This window comes from Haliaeetus albicilla, chromosome 14, assembly GCF_947461875.1.
Source record: "Haliaeetus albicilla chromosome 14, bHalAlb1.1, whole genome shotgun sequence".
Taxonomy (NCBI): Eukaryota; Metazoa; Chordata; class Aves; order Accipitriformes; family Accipitridae; genus Haliaeetus; species Haliaeetus albicilla.
In genome coordinates this window covers 435,866-454,105 of record NC_091496.1, presented here as the reverse complement: position 1 = coordinate 454,105, position 18,240 = coordinate 435,866, and the positions used below count along the sequence as shown (strand labels likewise).

At 46.6% G+C, this 18,240-nt stretch overlaps 1 protein-coding gene across 19 annotated transcripts in view; it reads right to left on the bottom strand.

Moving 5' to 3' along the window:
* Positions 1-18,240, bottom strand: part of SHANK3 (SH3 and multiple ankyrin repeat domains 3) — a 396,403-nt gene that overhangs the window by 141,593 nt on the left and 236,570 nt on the right. For all 19 annotated transcript variants that reach the window (XR_011327682.1, XM_069801392.1, XM_069801393.1 and 16 more), the window contains one exon: positions 8,837-8,950. Coding sequence is in view for 18 of the 19 variants with exons in the window: in XM_069801392.1 (XP_069657493.1) it covers positions 8,837-8,950 (114 nt within the window). In the remaining variant the exon portion in view is untranslated. The remainder of the gene's footprint in view (positions 1-8,836; positions 8,951-18,240) is intronic.

Below are 18,240 nucleotides of genomic sequence, written 5' to 3'. Positions count from 1 at the left end.
CGAGAAGGTGGAATAGATAACCTGTGCCTTCACATGCAGGACACACAGAGACAAAGTTACAAAATGGGTACCATAACAAAACAAGCCGACCTCCCCAAAGGCTGGTGCAGACCTCCAGGAGGGAGACGATCAATTCACTGCAGGAAATGAGAGTGCTGTATTTCACTACGGTACCAAAATCCTCCACAATCCTCCTCCTCTGCAACCTACGCATTTACATCACCTGAGGTTGGCATCAGAGATGAGTGAAGAACAACAGTGCCCTCTACCAAAAGAAACAGCCAACGACTTCTGCAACCTCCTGTCCTGAGCCCAAGCAGCCAGGACAGAAACAGCCCTGCTCTCCAAAGGAAGCGGGGCTCAGGCTGGGCTCTGGACGATGTACTCTGGGTTCAGACCACTGGGGCCGAGCATGCACACCAACACTTCATCCTCCTCAGTGGTGATGTGTTCTGGTGCCTCTGATGTACCAGGCTGGAAAATACTTCTGACTCTTTTACACAACACGGGAATGAATGATTCAGGAACAGTGATGCTAGTCATTTTTTTTAAATCCTGTTGTTATACCATCTGCTCCTCCAATATCTATGCTGGCCACTAGGAGAGACAGTGAGGGGACAGGCCCAGCCAACGAGATGCTCTCACTATTAGACTTGTAAATAATGTGAAGTACCCAACAATTGTTATTACAATTTTGAAACATTTCTTACACAAGAAACTCATTTCTTGATCAAATGGTGGTTCAAGCTCCTAATTCTTTCTTCAGAAAGCCTTTCCACAATGGGAAGATGCAGTAACACTTCCGCCACCTCCACTGCTACCCGCAGGTACCAAGGAAGTAACTAAATACATGCCAGTCATATGAGGGGGGTGTATTCCACCCTTAAAATTGTACTCATTTTCTCAGAAAAAGATGAAATGTCAGAGACTAAGTCCACTAGGAACTCAGTTAACATGGTTTCACGTATTAGTAATTTAAATGCTATGACGATGGAAAACTGGACATCTTGCCACAAATAAATGGGCAGACAAGGAGCAGTAAGGAGAGATCTCTGCCATGCAAAACAAACAGTTCCCTGGATGCCACTGACTCCCACATCCTTCCAGAGGAATCAAAGCAAGATAAAAAGGAAAAAAATCCATTAAAGAAGATACTCGTGCCACAGTTATTGCACACCCAGGATTAGCCATAGATCTTAGTTGGTCCCAGCCTCCCACAACATGCTCTCCAGTCCCAACCACAGCCGGCATCGGCGCCTTCCCGGTCTGCACAGCTGGGCCCCTTCGTCTCCCAGTGCCGAAGTCCTGCTCGTCCTTCGCGAAGCCCTGCCCCGGAGAGCTGGCCTGTCTGCAGCGCGCCCACCTCCTGGCCCTGTAACCATCTGAACCGGGGCACTGCCAGAGCATCCCAGGTCTCTGCTGCTTCCAAGGGAGGAGAGAGCTGTACGTCCCTGAACGGTGGGGAAGCAGCTGCAGGAAAACCCAGACCCCATGTCTGCAAGTGCTCTTCAGCCCACCAGTTCAGATGCAGCCTAATTAAGTTTGCAAAGAGCTTCCCTACATTTCTCTCCGCTAAGGCAGACTTGTACACGGAAGCAGATAAACAGCACAGAATGTTTCCTAGAGGAGATGGTACAGCATCTCTCCAAACAAACACTACTTGCAAGAGGCAAATAGTAGCAAGGTGATACCCAACAGTCTTGGATTTCTACCAAGGCCGGGTTCCAGGCTTGCAGTGCACAGGGGAGCTTATGCTCTGTTCTCACACCTTCTCTCAGTCCATGGACGAGTTACTGTGACAACAGGCTGCTTGCACATATGCATCGAAGCATTTAGCACATTCTGCTCCACACACCCAAACTTGTCCTTTAATTTCTGGGTGTCACTTCCTGAGAGATTAGCATGCTCTGTACAGCAGGTGAGGTCTGTTCCACCACTGAAATCAGGTGGGAGAGACAGTCAGGGTCTGCCACAAAAGGTAATTCTGAAAAATGCAAGGGAGTGAAGGTCAGGGGAGAGAGACATGATAGCTCAGGGTGAAATGAGCCCAAATTGGACACTGACACTACCACAGGACTGCCACATTTCAAGGTGTAATACATAAATGCACGTTTTACAGTGCCTGCAACCTATTCCAAACAGTTATTTTGTCTTAACTACAGTTACCAAATGTTTCTCTGCAATTTTAATCAAAGCTGCAGGTCCTTCTCCCAGTATTTCCCTGGACCACAGCCTCAGGACTACTCTGTAACTAACCCAAAGCAAGAATGAGTTGTGTTCAAAGCGGAGGCACAGGCATTCCAGTGCCAACTTGAGCAGAAAGTTGTCCAACGATTGACAAACTAGGTCCTGAAAAATTAATACTCGTATTTAATTCCATATTTTGCAAATATTCCCTAATGATATTACTGAGATTTGTGTGTGCAAGCTTAGCATGTACAGACTTACAGCCCTACAAGCCGCTACTCAATGCCCATCCAAGAAGGGATCCCACCGTTGAGGCTTCGGTTCCTCACCAAGCACATGGAGGCTGTCCACACTTTGAATTTCTCTTATTAGAGCAGCACAGCTCCCAACAGCAAGCATGTGCACACAAGGAGAACAAGACCGATGTGAATCCAGTTTCCTGCAGACAGGGATCAGAATGACAATCAATTCCAGATCAGATGTTAACAGCTCCTTGTGCCGTAGCACTAACACCTCCCACACGCTGGAAATGCCTTGTACGAGACATCCCAGGCTGGCATCTGCCTTGTTCGCAGACACATGACGCTACAGTCATCTCCTGAACCACTAATATGCCTCCTCTTGTTGTTTCAAGAAGTAAAATGGTAGCATGTTACCACCGAGAAGATTTTCTGTTAAGTGCAAGATCCTATATTTTATCTTACTGAATTTCATGCTATTTCTGTTATGCCAACTCATCCAGCTCTGGAAGTGAAATGTTCTCACCTCATAAGACGTCACAAGGAAACATTAGCAGTACATTTCAGTTTACTTTTGGCCACAGCTATTACTGAAAGCATTTAACAGGTGAAATTGTTAATCAGCTAGTGACAGATGACAAATTTCCAGTGTTCCCCCACATTTCCTCCAACTTTACTAATAATTTCCCACATGACACTGTCCTGAAATCCAAGCAAACTGGAACAACGGCATTTCCTTATCCAACACAGTCAATCAATCTCCTTTAGCACAAAAACATTCCTGGATAAACACCGTTCTGTCCTACCCCTTTTCCCATCTTCCTCCATCTCTTGCTTCCTTCAAAATCTGTTTTAAAGACTTTTATCCTTGTGAACTCAAGAGCACCTTAACCGGGCTTGCCCAGAGCACTCCCACACACAAGGTTCACCATTACCTCATTGAAATCTTTGCTAATGTACCAGTAATTTTCTCTATTATTTTTTTCAGCAGGCTGGTGTCATTTGTTTGTTGGCAGCTGCAAGGGCAGGGCTGCCCCCAGAGGGAGGTGGGCCAGGAACCCAGGAGACCCCACAGCTGGCAGGGCAGGGGCCTTGCTGGCCATGACTCGAGCAAGGCCAGCAGGACAGACCCAGAGATGGTGGCCAGGTCCAACCAGGAGTCCAGCTCATAAGGCCCTGCACAGCAATGGGGCAGGTCTCAAGACAAGCCACGAAGCTTATGTGGAGGTCGGGCTTAAGGCCAGATCTAATGATCACTGGGCATGAGGCAGGTCTGAGGTCAAGCTGAGAAATCAGCCCATGGGTCAGGATTTGGATCAAGAGGGCCCACGGCCAGCCATGGGCATGACTATGACTGGAGACAGGGACTCCTCCAACACAGTTCAGGCAGGGACTGAAAGCCGCAGCTTAAATAGAGTGCCTGGGACCAGCGGTGTGGGAGGAGACCCCAGGTGAAGCTGGTCAGGGACATTAAGACATGTGAGTGTCCTCAGGGCCCTGATACTGTTCTCCCCAGCCGGCAGTATCAGTCCTGCCACAGTCCATCCATCCAACATCGTGCCTGTTTTGACAGGGAACTGTTCTGGTAGATTTGGACCTTCATCTAATTAGCTTTGATCTTATCTCATTCCTATTGCTTAATAGCTCTATATCCTCTTTCCTTACTCTTTTATTTGTACAGCTGAAGAATCTACTATTACTCCTCTTAACATTCTCAAGGTCTAGCTCAGCCGAGTTTTTGGCAAGTTGCTCTTACATTTATGTTTTCAGATCCCCCTGATACAGACTTTTTTTTGCAGATGAATCCTAGTCTTTGTTCTTTGAGAGCTTTGATTATTCCTAGAGGCCTGGGGACAATCATATTTGGATTCCCTACCTGCAAGATTTCTCTTTTGCCAGGAATACGTATTAGGGCAGGTTTTTGTAGCTTTGACTGAAAAAAGTCCCTCAAAATTCCACCTCTATTTTAACACACTGAAGACAGTGGATTCCATTTACTTCACTACATTTTTCTTCTTTATTAAATATAAAAATCTAGACTCTATCCTTATTACCAGGATATCTTACACTATCATTGTCCAAAGCAATGTAAAGGTATATGTTTTTGTCCTATCTCTCTGTTTCTGCACACACACTCATGCATCACACACACCTCCTACCCTCAGTTTTACCCTTACCTTTACCTTTCCTTAAAGCACAGACATGCTGCTCTGGCCTGTTCTCACCCGTTAACAGCCGTTGGACCGACCAAATCACTTGGCTCAGCATCTTCCCCTCTGCACTCATGAGCTGGCATTTCTACTCCAAATATCTCAGCCTTATCTCACTGGCCACCATCACTTCAATCAGCAGAGAAGACAGCCTCTTCTCAGAGCAGTCTGCCTGCTTTGCTGTTGCTTTCACCTGTCCACCTGCCTCCTCTCTTGTGCTCCTTTAGGCAAAGATATGTCAATGTCTGTCTGATTTTCCTCCTCTTGTACTTAAACTAGCCATGCAGATAGCAGCCTATCCAAATAATTTCTTGGTTTAAAGCCACTTTGATTTCTGAGGGACCAGATGTTTGGGTAGAGTCCCTTGACCAAGCGCTCCTTCTCTGAACGCTTTCAGTAGCTGAATAGCAGGTGACTTACCAGCAGTGGGAACCACAACTCACATGTGCCTGGGGCATCACCACCCCAGGCAAATGGCTTTAGCTCCAGCACAAGCCACAGGGGCATGTGCCTTCTTCCCTTGTTGATGATGCATGTCAGGCAGCTCATGCTCAGTGACCTGGTACTCTCTAAACCCTGAACTACAGGGTACTTGGGGGGACATGCTGAGGAGGAGAGGAAGGAGAATGGGAGGTAGACATACATATGGGCTGGGCATGCTGAAAAACACTCACTGACAAACCACCTCTTTTTCTGTTTCATTTTACTCAGAGCCCTACATGCATACACACTGTGAAAGACCATCTTCCTACATCACTTGGAGACAGATCTGCAGTCTCTCAGGTACAAGTGCTGCCCACCCATGGTACCTGGTCACATACCCAGGTGACTCTCCACAGCACCTCTGCAAGCATGAATGAAGCTCCAGGTGGCTGCTTGACAAGCAGGAGTGGGAGTGTAGTCCCACCGGTCTGAAGTTCCACCAGTGCCTCCGCTCAGGGAGGCAGAGACATTCCTGTGCAGAATCACTGCTGCACCTTGAGATCCAAGGGGAGGCACTCCCACTGCCCAAAGGCAGGTCTACACACCATCATCTCGTTGTGGATCTAGAGACAAGGAGATTTGACTGGCTGGTGTTTGCATGCAGGTTCTTACACCCACAGATCTCAGACTACCGACAGCTGGGAGGACCACTTGATGAGCTTGATCCTCTGTTGGCAGAACGACAAGGCCTGTTTCAACCACAGAGAAGGCACAAAAAGATTAATTCCCTGAATCCAATAGAAATGTCACACCACTTTCAGTAGGATATAGGGTATGGTGTTAAAGGAGGTGCAGAGAGGAATAAAAGTGTGTAATGAAGTGATGGGATCGATAACTAGAACTGGGATCTCCTCTCGGGATGTCAGGATGATAGAAGAAGGATCAACTCTATGGGAAGATGGGCAAAAGCAGAGTTCTCCAACTCAGTAGGGCCAGAAGAAATAAATTTAGAACATACAGAAGGTTTGAGTTATTTACCAAAGAAACTCTATTTAGGCTCCAAAGGATTTCAGTTCCACGGACAGGAGATATCTAAGGAGACCCTCACTGGGAAGTGAGAAACTTAAGTTTCTGCCTTGGGGCCTGTAACAGAGGTGGGCAACAGGACATCTTCTTTCAGAGTCAACAAGCACTGCAGTGTCTATGAACTGGGACCTGGGAGGGAAGTGCTGACCCAGAGGCACCCTTAGAGAAGAACTTGGCTCATTTAGGTAGATCAATATGCAGCTCATGCCCTTTTCCCTCAAAGCATGAAAATACATGCAGGTTAAAGGAACATCCTAATACTGTCTCCAAAATGTCAACCCTGAAAGTTGCTCTCTCTGAATTTCAATGAAGATCACAATGAATTTCCTGATCTGCTCTCATCCTTGACACAGTCATCTGCAATCTGTTCCAACAAGAGTCTAGTCAGGTATCTGCCATGCAACCCTGCTACCTTCCTCAATCAATAAACACATTTGGAGATGTCTGCAAGTCTGATGTGGCTTTGTTCCCCAGCAAAGTATAGTCAGGCCAAACCCTTTTCACCAGTGCACAGCCCAATCAGCTGTTAGGCTATACTTAAACTCAGAAGGTAGACACTTGCCTTTCTTTGATCTTGATGAGAAGTGGGAGAGCAACATCATGTCCATACAGCTAAACTTTCTTCTGTGCATAAACATCATGGCCTTATCCAAACTACCTTCTGCAAACAATCTGTACCTGAAAACTGTGCCCGAGCTTTGTCTGGAGCAGTAAAAGTCGGCAAAAGCCAAAACCACACTAGGGGACATGCCAACAACTAAACAGTATGGACAACTGGAGGAAAATGCTCATACCTCTGCTCCAACTTCAGTATCTAAGCACCATCTGTTTTTCACATTTCACTACACAACTTCAATTTAACCCAAACACGTAACATTCTCTAAGAAGGCATCCAGCAAACGTGAACTCCTGGATACAGGAGAGGCTTATAAACCACATCAATTAGTCTATTCTCTTTTTTATTTAGCATCACAAAAGGACAGGGCAAACAGCCCCTGCACACTCAAATGGCTCCAGAGTACAGCTCCAAGGCAGCACGAGAGGGAGGAAGGCGGAACCTTCTCAGTGGAAGTCCCAACTCATCAGATCTAATCACCCCGAAAAAGGGGCAATATCCCATTCAAGTCTTCACTGTCATCAAGCGTTTCCCATCAGCACAACAGAAATACATTTGCTTCACTTCTAATGAGCCCAGAGTACAGCTGAGTTCACAACACCACGCTCAGACAGGAGCCTTCGCTGGCCAGGATAGTGGAAAGGCAGGGGTGACCAGCGCAGTAAGATGAAGCACATACAAAGATAATTTGAAGGAAGAATACAAATGAGCATTGGGAACACAATCTGGAACTGCAGACTGGAGAGCTAACAGCTGAACCAATTCAGAGGCAGGGGGAGAAAAGCTTTGCTGATTAGATCCTGCAGTGTGCAGGTTCATGCTGCTACCAGTGGAGTTCCACTGCCACTACACCCTCCATGGCCACAAGACCAGGTCCCAAAGGCACCTAATATTTCATCCACGCTGAACTGACATGCAAGTGTCCCAGAGCACATGTGACCTGCCACATACTCATCACAGTAGACACAGAGTTAGTGGCTCACTTATGGAACCCAAGCATCCTTTAAGGAGATGCCTAAGGGTGCAAAACCATATACATTTAAAACTCTCAGGAAGGACTGGGATTAGAGAAAAGACAAGACTTTACAAGTGGGTTCAGGCTTCCAGAAACTAGTTAAAACTAGTTGCTGTGCAAAACAGAGAAGCATATTTTATTGATTTTCTTTTCTCTTCTACAACTTTGTTTCCAACTTCACAATCAAGGTTTAACTCTCACTTACCAGAATCCACCTGTGTGAATTTTAAAGCTCATTTAATATGCAAAGTGAACTTCGCTGAATCTGTCAAATCAGGGCTACTTCTCTCTTAAGTAATAGATTGGAAGAAAAAAAAAATATCCAGATGTTCTCTTCAGTTGCTTTCCACTGGGACAAGTTCAGGCGTATCAGAAGTGCTTCCCACCCAGTCCTCAGGCTGGGAGAGGAACGCTGCCCAGGCAGCTGTCAGTGGCAAGGGGTAAGCTGTGGGGATATACCCCACAACAGCAGGAGACCCATTAAGTCACAGTGACCTCCAAGAACACTGTACTGTTTGGTGCACGCAATCCACAGCTCCTCCTGACACCACTGTTCTCCAGGAACAGCAAATTCCTGTTAGGTGGTGACTGGTACTGGAGACTGAGGGTCAGGAATGCCAGGGCTGAGTCACAGCCATTTTTAATATTTTCTGTTGGACTAGAACAAACGCATGCAAATTACCGTTTTCTTTTGAAGTCTCCTAAAATGTAATGCGGGATTGGAGGTTCAGATCAACAGTCATGCTTTCTTGCTTCATCACTCACTGTTGCCTGCAGAATACCCTGCCACTGCAGCAATCTCCACAAAAGGGACCAATGATTGCTCTCCTTACAACAGTACCACACACTTACCATGGATCAGCGTGTCTGCTACTGGATGGTAATGCACTCAGTAACATAAACCAACACTTGAGATATAATTCTTCAGATGCATCCATCACCCATTGCAGAGAATGGGCAAACTCAGATACTGCTAGAAATTTAAAATTAGTACTTCTGAATTTCCAGGGCTGTCCAGTGCATCTGCTGAGAGACACTCAGATCTAAGAAAACAGCTTACCTTGCCGTGGATCATACTGTCGCATCTGCACCTCCTCAACACATTCTGCCGGGAACCAGCCAGTCCTTCCTTTCACGGTTCCTTCCCAAAAGCCACCTTCACCAATACTCAGCACTGTGGGAAGAAACAAACAGGTATGTGAGAATGAGCAGGGCTCCCAGGAAAAAGGGAAGGCCAGAATGACCATCATATAGTGTTAACACAGTGGAAAGACAAAAGGGCAGAGCACAGAAAATTTGTCTGGGGTCAGGTGTCGTCTGGAGGAAGAAAGCACCTCAAGAAGCCTTCAAAAGCTTCTTTCACCCACATCAAGAAGAGAGACAGTGTAGACAATGGCCTTCATGCAACCATCTGCTGCAAAAATGAAACCAAACTGGTAGCATCCATCTTTGTAAGAAGGATTGTTAATGGGGGACCCAGACATAACATAGGCTTTGGTAAAACCATTTCCTGGAAACATGCTACCTACTGCAACTTCTGACATCCTCAGATCAACAGAGAAGTAACAGCCCCATAAGGAAAATGAGGTGCAGAGAGGGAAAGAAATTGGCCAAGGTGACAACACAAGTCACTCTGAGAGCTGGGGTGTCCTGATTGGCCTGTGTTCAAAAAACCAAGAGCTGTTTCACTCTAAATGACACAGCAAACAGGAAGGTACTTCACTGTCACAGCAAAATTCTCCCAACCCATTAAGCCTTGTTTTTACTTGCTCAAAGGTTAGAGAAACAGAAAGGAAGTCTTGAAATGTGCTCTGAAGATTAAATGAATTCAGAGTCAAGGAGATTTTAACAGAGAATCATATCAGGAGCATCCTCATTAAACCAGGGAACTATCAGCTTGAACTCCTCACCAAGTGCCAGCTGAAAAAGATGGTTTTCAGGTAGCCAGGATACAAACTACTGAAGAGCTACAGACAAAACCAGCACTTCTGATTACAACTGAAGGATGAACTGGGGTCCAAAGCAGACTAGCCAGCACAGTTCAAAGTTACAAAACAGTTTGAGGTTTCTGCTATGAAAACCATTGCCCGCAAATGAATGTTTGATGTCAGCTGTCATCTCCTAGTTCCCTGCAACTGGATCCCCCACACCTTATGCTAGCAGGCTCTGCATGAAAGATCTGGATTGTTTTGGGACATTTAAAAATGCATCAGATATGACCATTACGTTTCCTGTGGCCTCAGAGAAAACGACTGCCATTCCCAGAGCACCCAAGAGAACAAAAATGTACAGTGCAAGAGAGAAAAAAGGGAGGTGAGAATCATTACGAAATCTTTCTGGATATTCCCCATTTATATATTATAACCAGAGTGCCTGGATATTACCCCTGTTTTATCCAGAAAATGGCTGATGCGCACCTCTCACTTGAATTCAAGCACTTACAAGGCAAATTAATTGCACCATCCTGATCCAAGGAAGCAGAGAAGGAGAGCAGTTACATATGTTTTCAGGTTAATGTGGCTCACAACACTTTCCTAACTCTTTGTAACACAGTGGTCTCTCGAACAGATTGTGAATTAATGTGTTCGATGTAATCCACAAAATGCTACAGATCAAGAGAAACTGCTGCACATCACCCCAAAGTGGTAAGCTTTTGATACATCCTTTGAAAAATATAATGGTGTAGCATTTGTAACAGCAATTCATTTGACATCCAGACAAAAAATAACGGAAGAATCAGCATTCTGGGGGCCCTGCTGTCAGCAATCTCAAAAGTATTCCCTCAGCATTATCTGGATAACAAGTTCTTAAAAACAAGCCCACCACATCAAGAGATCCCCTTCATTATCACAGAGATGTGGGGTTCCTTGGGACTTGTTTTGAAACTTCAGGAGCCATTATAAAACCCCTTGGTACAGAGAGGGGACACTAAACTGGATTCTTAAGCTCCCAACAAATCCCTGGACAACAGGTGAAGGAGAAGGCTGACATCATGCCTATTTTAAACTTGCATAATCTTATCTTACGCTTTTTTCCTATGGCTGTTTCTCCAACTTTGTAATCATGACTTAACCTTGTGGCTTTGATAGCAGAAACTTCATCTTCATTTTAAGCTTGCCTACGATCTGAAACATACTCAAGTGAATGTGACAGTTAAAGAAAGAGCCACTTCTCCCAGAGGCAGAGACCGCAGGTTTGCAGGCAAGTCTCGGGACCTGACCCAGCACAAAGGCAGTGACCTTGGAGGCTGCTGGATGCTCCCTCCAACCATCAGGCAGGCCCCCATAAAAGATGAGGAGCCTCCTGTGGCTGACTACCGAAAAGGCCCTTTGGCAACAGTCTGACAGTGATGAGGCAACCAGCAAGCATGGGGAAACCTTACTGTCTTGTTCTCCTAAGGCTGCACTGCAACCAGGCAGAAGGAACAGAGCTGATCAGTAGTTATTCAGCACCAGATGCAAGAAACCACCAAGCAAATGAGACCACTGGTACGACATGATCCCCAGCAACGAGATCTTCGATCCTCAGTAGGAACAGCGCTCGAGATAAACTCTTTGATAATAATATTTATACCACACGGCTATGCAAATATCCTATGGCTGTGCGTGCTGTCAGAGCCACACAAACAGCAATTATTGCTCATCTTCACCATAGCACAAGGATTCCGCACAACTCCCAGTATCCCAACACTCCTCACTTTTTTACCTATCACCTCAGAACGGGCTGGGCACTCTGCAGAAAGCACAAAAATGCCTGGTTTGAAAGGGTAAGCCCCCAGTCCCAAAAAGCCATCCTCTCAGATTACCTCCCCATGAAGACACTTCCTCCTACAGCTGAAACATGGTGAGGCATCTGTCCTGAAGGCCATAAAGGGCTGTGGAGGCTAGCATGCTTGACTCCTCTCTCCTGGATGTCTCTGCTTCACATCTGCATGGGGAGGCAGCGGGGAGGCAGAAGCACTGCGCTCAAATGACTAGACTGCTGCCTGTCACCTCTGCATCATCCTGCTGTCCTCCACCACCCCCCAGCATCCCTCCCTGCACCTTCTTCAGCATTCAGGCTTCATGCGTGTTAGCTGCACTGCTTTCTGCCCCAGCTGGTAATCTCTACACAAATCACTGTGTAATTAGCTCTCTTCATTAGTGCAGTGGTGCCTTCCAAGTCAAAGACCTCTGAGGAAAATGGTTTCTTTTCTCTTTTCCTGTTTTGATCCAAAATATCAGCAGCCCTGACCACACAGGAGTCCTTGTGCTCTTGGTATGTCCATCGAGGCCAACACCTCTGGGAAACTCACTCCTGCTGCTCCTGGATGTTCACCACCCACCCCAAGCAACATGCAGAGCTGGAAGGGAAAGTTGTCCTTCCCAGGTAAGGCAGACAAGTGCCAGTGGTGGGAATACAACATAAGGCTTAACTCCCAGGTGGCAGATATACGGGACTTTCAACTCAGGAAAAAAGAGCGTGCGATTACGCACATGGCAGCACGCCTTACCCCCAACATGGACCACAGTCCTACTGCCAGGCTGGGACTTCTATTGCTGGTAACTGAGTGGACAACTCTTTCTTTTTTTTTTTCTCTTTTTTTTTCCCCCAATCAGTTAACAAATAAACACCTGAATTACTATGGTATTTGATACCCTGACTGGCAGAAGGCACAGACACATCCACACTCTACCATGTGCTGCTACCTTTCCAATTCAGCTCCCTCCCAATGCTTCACAGACAGCATTGTCAGATTTATCCCTGCACCCACCACAACAGTGCCCATGTGTCATTCATAGCTAAATCCAAACACCAGAGTTACTAATAAATTAAGCACTGCTCCATGCCAACCAAAGCAAATTCCCCAAAGAAGAGGAACTTCATGATTGCCTATGTCTAGGCATTAGTCCTATAGGAAGCAAGGGAAAAACAAACAAGCAAGCAAGCCTGATTTACAAGCCAAACAGGAGACTCATTTCAGTCTCTTCTCTAGATCTTTTCTTGAGATGCAAATGCTCCTGCTGTCCACAGGTTATGATGTTGTCACAACTTGGAATAGACCCAAATCCCATAGCTTATTTCCACTGCTCTCGTCCATGCTTTAGAAGCTCTGCTAACACTTCCCAATGGAAAATTTTCCTCTTCTAGTACTTTGTATTTCCAACTTCCAAACCAGCCCTCTGTGGAGCAGAGCTCATGCAGCTCTCCAGAGCCTTCTGTTCTTGTATTGTTATGCTTGGCTCTTCAATCACATAGTAATCCTTTTTAAGATTTGCTACTTCTGGAGGATTGGAAGAACTGAAGTTTCAGCCTGTCTGGCATCAAGCTGAACACCGATTTTAAGTAACAGCAAAATGAGTCTATTCTAACGAAAGGAAAAATTTGAAGTTGCCCACTTTTCACCAGTTTGTCTCTGAGGATGTTACATGAGACAACATAAAAACCTTGCTTAAGTCAACATTAACAACATCCACTGCTCTCCCCTCATCCAACAAGCTAGTCACCTCACTGTAGAAGGCTGTCGGCTTGCTTAAGTGAGATTTCCCCTTCACAAATTTAGGCTGGCTACTCCCAATCACCATCTTGCCCTTCATGTGTTTGGAAATGGTTTCCAGGATTAGTTGCTCCATCACCTTCCCAGGGATCAAGGTGAGACTGACAGCCTCCAGTTCCCCACACTCTTCCTTGCCCTTCTTGAAGACAGGAGTGACATTTGCTTTCTTCCAGTCATCAGGAACCTCTCCTGGCCACCATGACCTTTCAAAGGTAATCAAGAGTGACCTGACAAAGCCATCAGCCCACTCCTTCAGCACTCGACCGGTACATCTCATCAGGCCCATGGACTCGCCTATGTCCAGTTTGTTTGAATGTTCCCTAACCTGATCCTCCTCCACAGAGGGTATGCCTACCTTGCCATGGGCTATCCCACTGGTCTCAGGGACCTGGGATTGCTGAAGCCTGGTCTTACCAGTGCAGGCTGAGGTGAAGAAGGTAGGTACCTCAGTCTCAGTCAGTTCACTCAAACTTTTCTTGCTGTATAAACACACAACTTCTTCAGAAATGAGGTACAGAGAGCATGAGCTTTGGGCTGGCAGGGAGAGAAGCAGATGGGTGCCAAGGAGCTCTGAAGCTACAGCAATTCACGCCTGGCAGACCAAAAGGACAGCACTCAAAGCAGCAGCTTGGATTCAGCTGGACTTCAACAGGGCCTGACTGGACACGTGGATGCCATCTCTCAGCAGTCTCTCCTGACAAGTCACTCCAAAAGCCTGTTTCATTTTCTTCTGCAAAGTCAGGCCCTTCTCCTTCAGCGCCAGGCTTAGAACTCACCTGTGACAGCCCTCCTCTCCCGTGGGGGCCTTAGACTGAGTGGGCAATACCACAGCAGCCAAGAAAAAGCCAGCGCTGACAGGAGAAGAGGAATAAATGGTCTACTGAGGACTACGAATCATTGATGCAAGCTGGGCGAGTCATACACACAACCATCAGCTCTGAAGGTCACTGGTAATTTCAATACCTATAAACATGGTAATGAGGCGTATACTGAATCATGTTGGGATGCGCTCATGAGATGCTTAAATATGCTTTGAAGAAATTAACAAACAAGATATACTGGGAAAAAAAATTCTTTAATGAAGGAATTTATAGCTAATCAACTCTTGATCCCAGGCCCTGGCCAGTCAAGTCCCACTGCCATTTCCCAGTGTCGTGCTATACCGCTGTTTGCTCCATGGCCTGCACAAAGAAGCCCAAGTGACTGCCACATTCTCGAGTTGTGCTTGCCTGCAAGGATCCTTTAACCTGCTGCTACAGGACCCCAACGTAAAAGCACCGCAGCAGCTGCTGAAATCATCTTGGCTTTCTCTCAACCACTCCTGAGGGTGCTCTTGCTGGCTCCCTCTCTACTCTCGTACCAAATGCAGACATTCCTACCTTCCCCTTTGAGGCACAAATCCACCTTCCACTGCTGTTCTATCACAGACCAGTCCCTACTTTCCCCCAGCCCATTCTCATCTCCAAACATGTCTTCCAGACCAGTTTATGCTGCCTCCTACACACTCCACTGTACCTGCAAACCTCTCCCTTGGAGAATCCACTGTAGCATCCTTCAGGTCTTGTGGAAAATTCCCTACTGAAATGATGCTTATGGAAGCCAGCCAGCTGCAAATGACGAGGCAGTTGTCCTAACCAAAGACCATGTTTTTTCCCTTGTGTTCATTCCATTCATTTCAATCCCATTTAACCCTTAAAGCCTACATATAGAATCCGCTCAGCAGTGTCAGCTCTTTAAGACCACCTCTTTGCACCCCATATTTGCATTGCCAGCTGTTCTACTGTTTGACTCTACAACCTGGAGTTCCAGGATCTGGTCCTGCCTCTTCTCTGTTGCACAGCACAAAGTAGGTCTCCAACCTGACAGGACTCTAGAAGCTACCAAGATATGCCTTTTACATGGGCTAGCAACGTCACAGGTGGCTTGGACAGCAGAACTCTTTAGTTTGATCCTACTGCCTCTGTTCCTCATGAAGCTCCCATTTTTCTTTGCTTCATAGGTTCCAAGACTGAAAGAAATGAAAAAAAGAAAAAAAAAAAGCCCCAACCTAGAGTGGCTGTGGGTTTTCCCTTTCTTGAGTCCCCTACACACTGATATGTGATTGCTCCTTTTCAGAATAATCCCAGAAATTGCCTTCTTACACAGTCTCTCAGACAGAGATTTGTCCCATTTGATTTATTATTGTTTCCTCCCTATTAGAAATGTCACTCCTAGCACCCAAGCTGCTCATCATTTTTTCATGAGGCTGGGCTCAGGCCAACCCTCGTCTCATTCACTGCTCAAGCAGAATCTTCCTCTTCTGTTCTGTCTCGCAAGACAATTTCCCTCTCCCGCTCTATTAGTGCAGGGATCCCTCTGGCATGTGCTGAGGACGCAGCAGCCACTGGGCCAGCTCCCATAGTGTCTGCTCATGAGGTATGGTCCCCATCTTGCTCTGAGGAACAGAGGATCTCTTGTCAGCATCGGAGGTTTTCCCATAAAGGATGCACCGCCGTATTCCTCCTCCTAGCTTCTCTGTGTTGAGTCCCAAGGACAAGACCGTGCCTGGAGCTCAGCACAGCCCGCAGAGCGCTCCGATTCCAAGTCTTGCTTGAGAAGCTGCACGACCCAGCCACCAGCATCTGCATGGACTCAGCTTGAACCTGGGCTGCCTACAGACCCCTTTGGCCTCTGCAGTCTGTGGTATCTTTTAAGAAATGTTTTGGTTGTTATTCCTGCCTAAAGCCATTACTACAAGGAGAGATGAGAGCTGAAAGACTAGGATCCACCAGTGCTGCAGGGAATATGCCCTAGAAGGGTTTCTCCCAAGGTCTATCTGTGGGGTCACCCATAAGCCATATGCGGGGTCACCCATAAGCCATATGCGAAGGTCTCCTCCTGACAGGCAGTGTGAAGTGGCAGCTGTTGGAGACCTGAGCCCACCCTGGGGCCTCTCTACACTTACAACAGTGGTGCCACAGTAGTTTTCTCCAACACACCCATCAATTTACTACCTCTGTTCCCAGATGCAGACACAAGATGGGTGTGTACCAGAGCTGCTGACCAATTCCACGTACCAGCCAGCTCTCACATCAGAAGGTCCCATTTGCACTCCTTCCATTTGTCACCCCAGAGCTAATGACACAGATTCAGAAGTTCACAACATACTGCACCCATCATCTATTCCAGGACATTAAAATCAAGCAAATAAGGGATTCCACAGTCAAGCACGTGTGACCGCTGTCCTCACTCACAGCACGGCAAAGTCCCTGATGAGGGCAGAAGCTGAAAGGACCCCGGCTATACCACCATAGCTACTGCAGCATGCAAATGTGACTTTCCAGTTCAGATTCTGCTCTGCTGGTGACAAGTTAATGCATGAAGATAAAGAACAACTTAGAAGGCAACAAGAAAGACTCTACAGGCCCTGCTTCCCAGTGTGTAACACCCTTCATTCCATTTTTCATCAACCCTTACCCATAGCTCTGCTCATTGTCCTTTCGGACTCCCACACTGAATTCTGCTGAGGTCTGTCAAGCTTAACTCCCCACCAAGGTTTTCCACTTTCTCTAACAATGTCACCAAATCCTGACTTCTCAGCAATGCCAGGAAAAGCCTTGCCCTTTCCAGCACTCCTCTGCAAAGTGGCACAAGCAGCATTTGAGGACAGTCCTGGTACTCCCTGTGACCTTCCCTAATGCTCCAACACAAACTTGCTTATCACAGCTCTCTCTAGGCCACTCTGGCACCGTTCAGACTTGCCCTTTCCTTTGCCGAACCGGGGACTGCGAGACACAGGACCCCGGTGCATTCCCTTCGATGCCGACCCCCTGCAGCTCCCCATCAGCCACGCTCATGCACTGCACCTGGATCTCACCCACTGCCATGTTTGTGGGTTTTCTGTGTCCTTGGGAGCTGTCATGGCCAAATTCCTACATAACAGGTTAATTTAGTTTCAGCCCCAAGTCTCGAGCTACAAACAAGGGACAAATCCATTCTGCTTATCTATTAAATTACTATCAGGAAGCCATTTAGGGGACAGATACAGAATCTGAATCCGGAGACTTCCTAACTTTGTGATAAGGCACACCTCAGAAACCCAGAGGCATCATACCATGCCTTTGCAACAGGCAGCACAAAGATGTGTGCTGACACCCAGAGAAGGGTATCAGACCTGTGTTTCACATACCTTCCCCGATCAGTCTGATGGAAAGGACATCCTGAAGCCACCCTGAGATGCCCTCCATGGTGAGGGAGAAAGGCAGGCACAGTGTTCGTGTTTCTCTCAAAACTAATACATGACTACAAGTGGCATATCTGCAGTGCTCAGTAATTCATTAAGATGATCATGTAGGACCCTCATGCTAATATCACTATTGCTGTCCATATGCCACAGGGCTTCAGGGCTTCCTAAATCCCTGGGTGTGCAGGATTACTTGCAGTTTCAGATTAGCTATGATACACAGCTCCCAAGCATGGCTGAAGCCATAAACTTGACTGCATTGCTAAGATCTTGTCCCAGCCTATATCCAACCCTACCCCAGCAGAGTTGGTCCCTGGAAGACGTGTTACAAGTAAAGACAAACTCCAGAAGGCTACAAAGTGAAAAAAACAGTAGAACAGGTACCCTGACCTCACTCCAAGACTAGATGCGCATCGCATCATGGAAACACCACCACTACATACTTGTAATCCAAGATCAAGTCAAGAAGAAACGGGTGCTTCTGTCATTGTCATGGTTTAAACCCCAGCCAGCAACTAAGTACCACGCAGCTGCTCACCCACTCAGTCCCCACCCCCCACAGTGGGATGGGGGAGAGAATTGGAAAAAAAAAAGAGTAAAACTTGTGGGCTGAGAAAAGAACAGTTTAACAGGACAGAAAAGAAGAATCTGATAATGATAACAGTAATAAAATGACAAAAGTAATAATAAAAGGATTGGAATATAC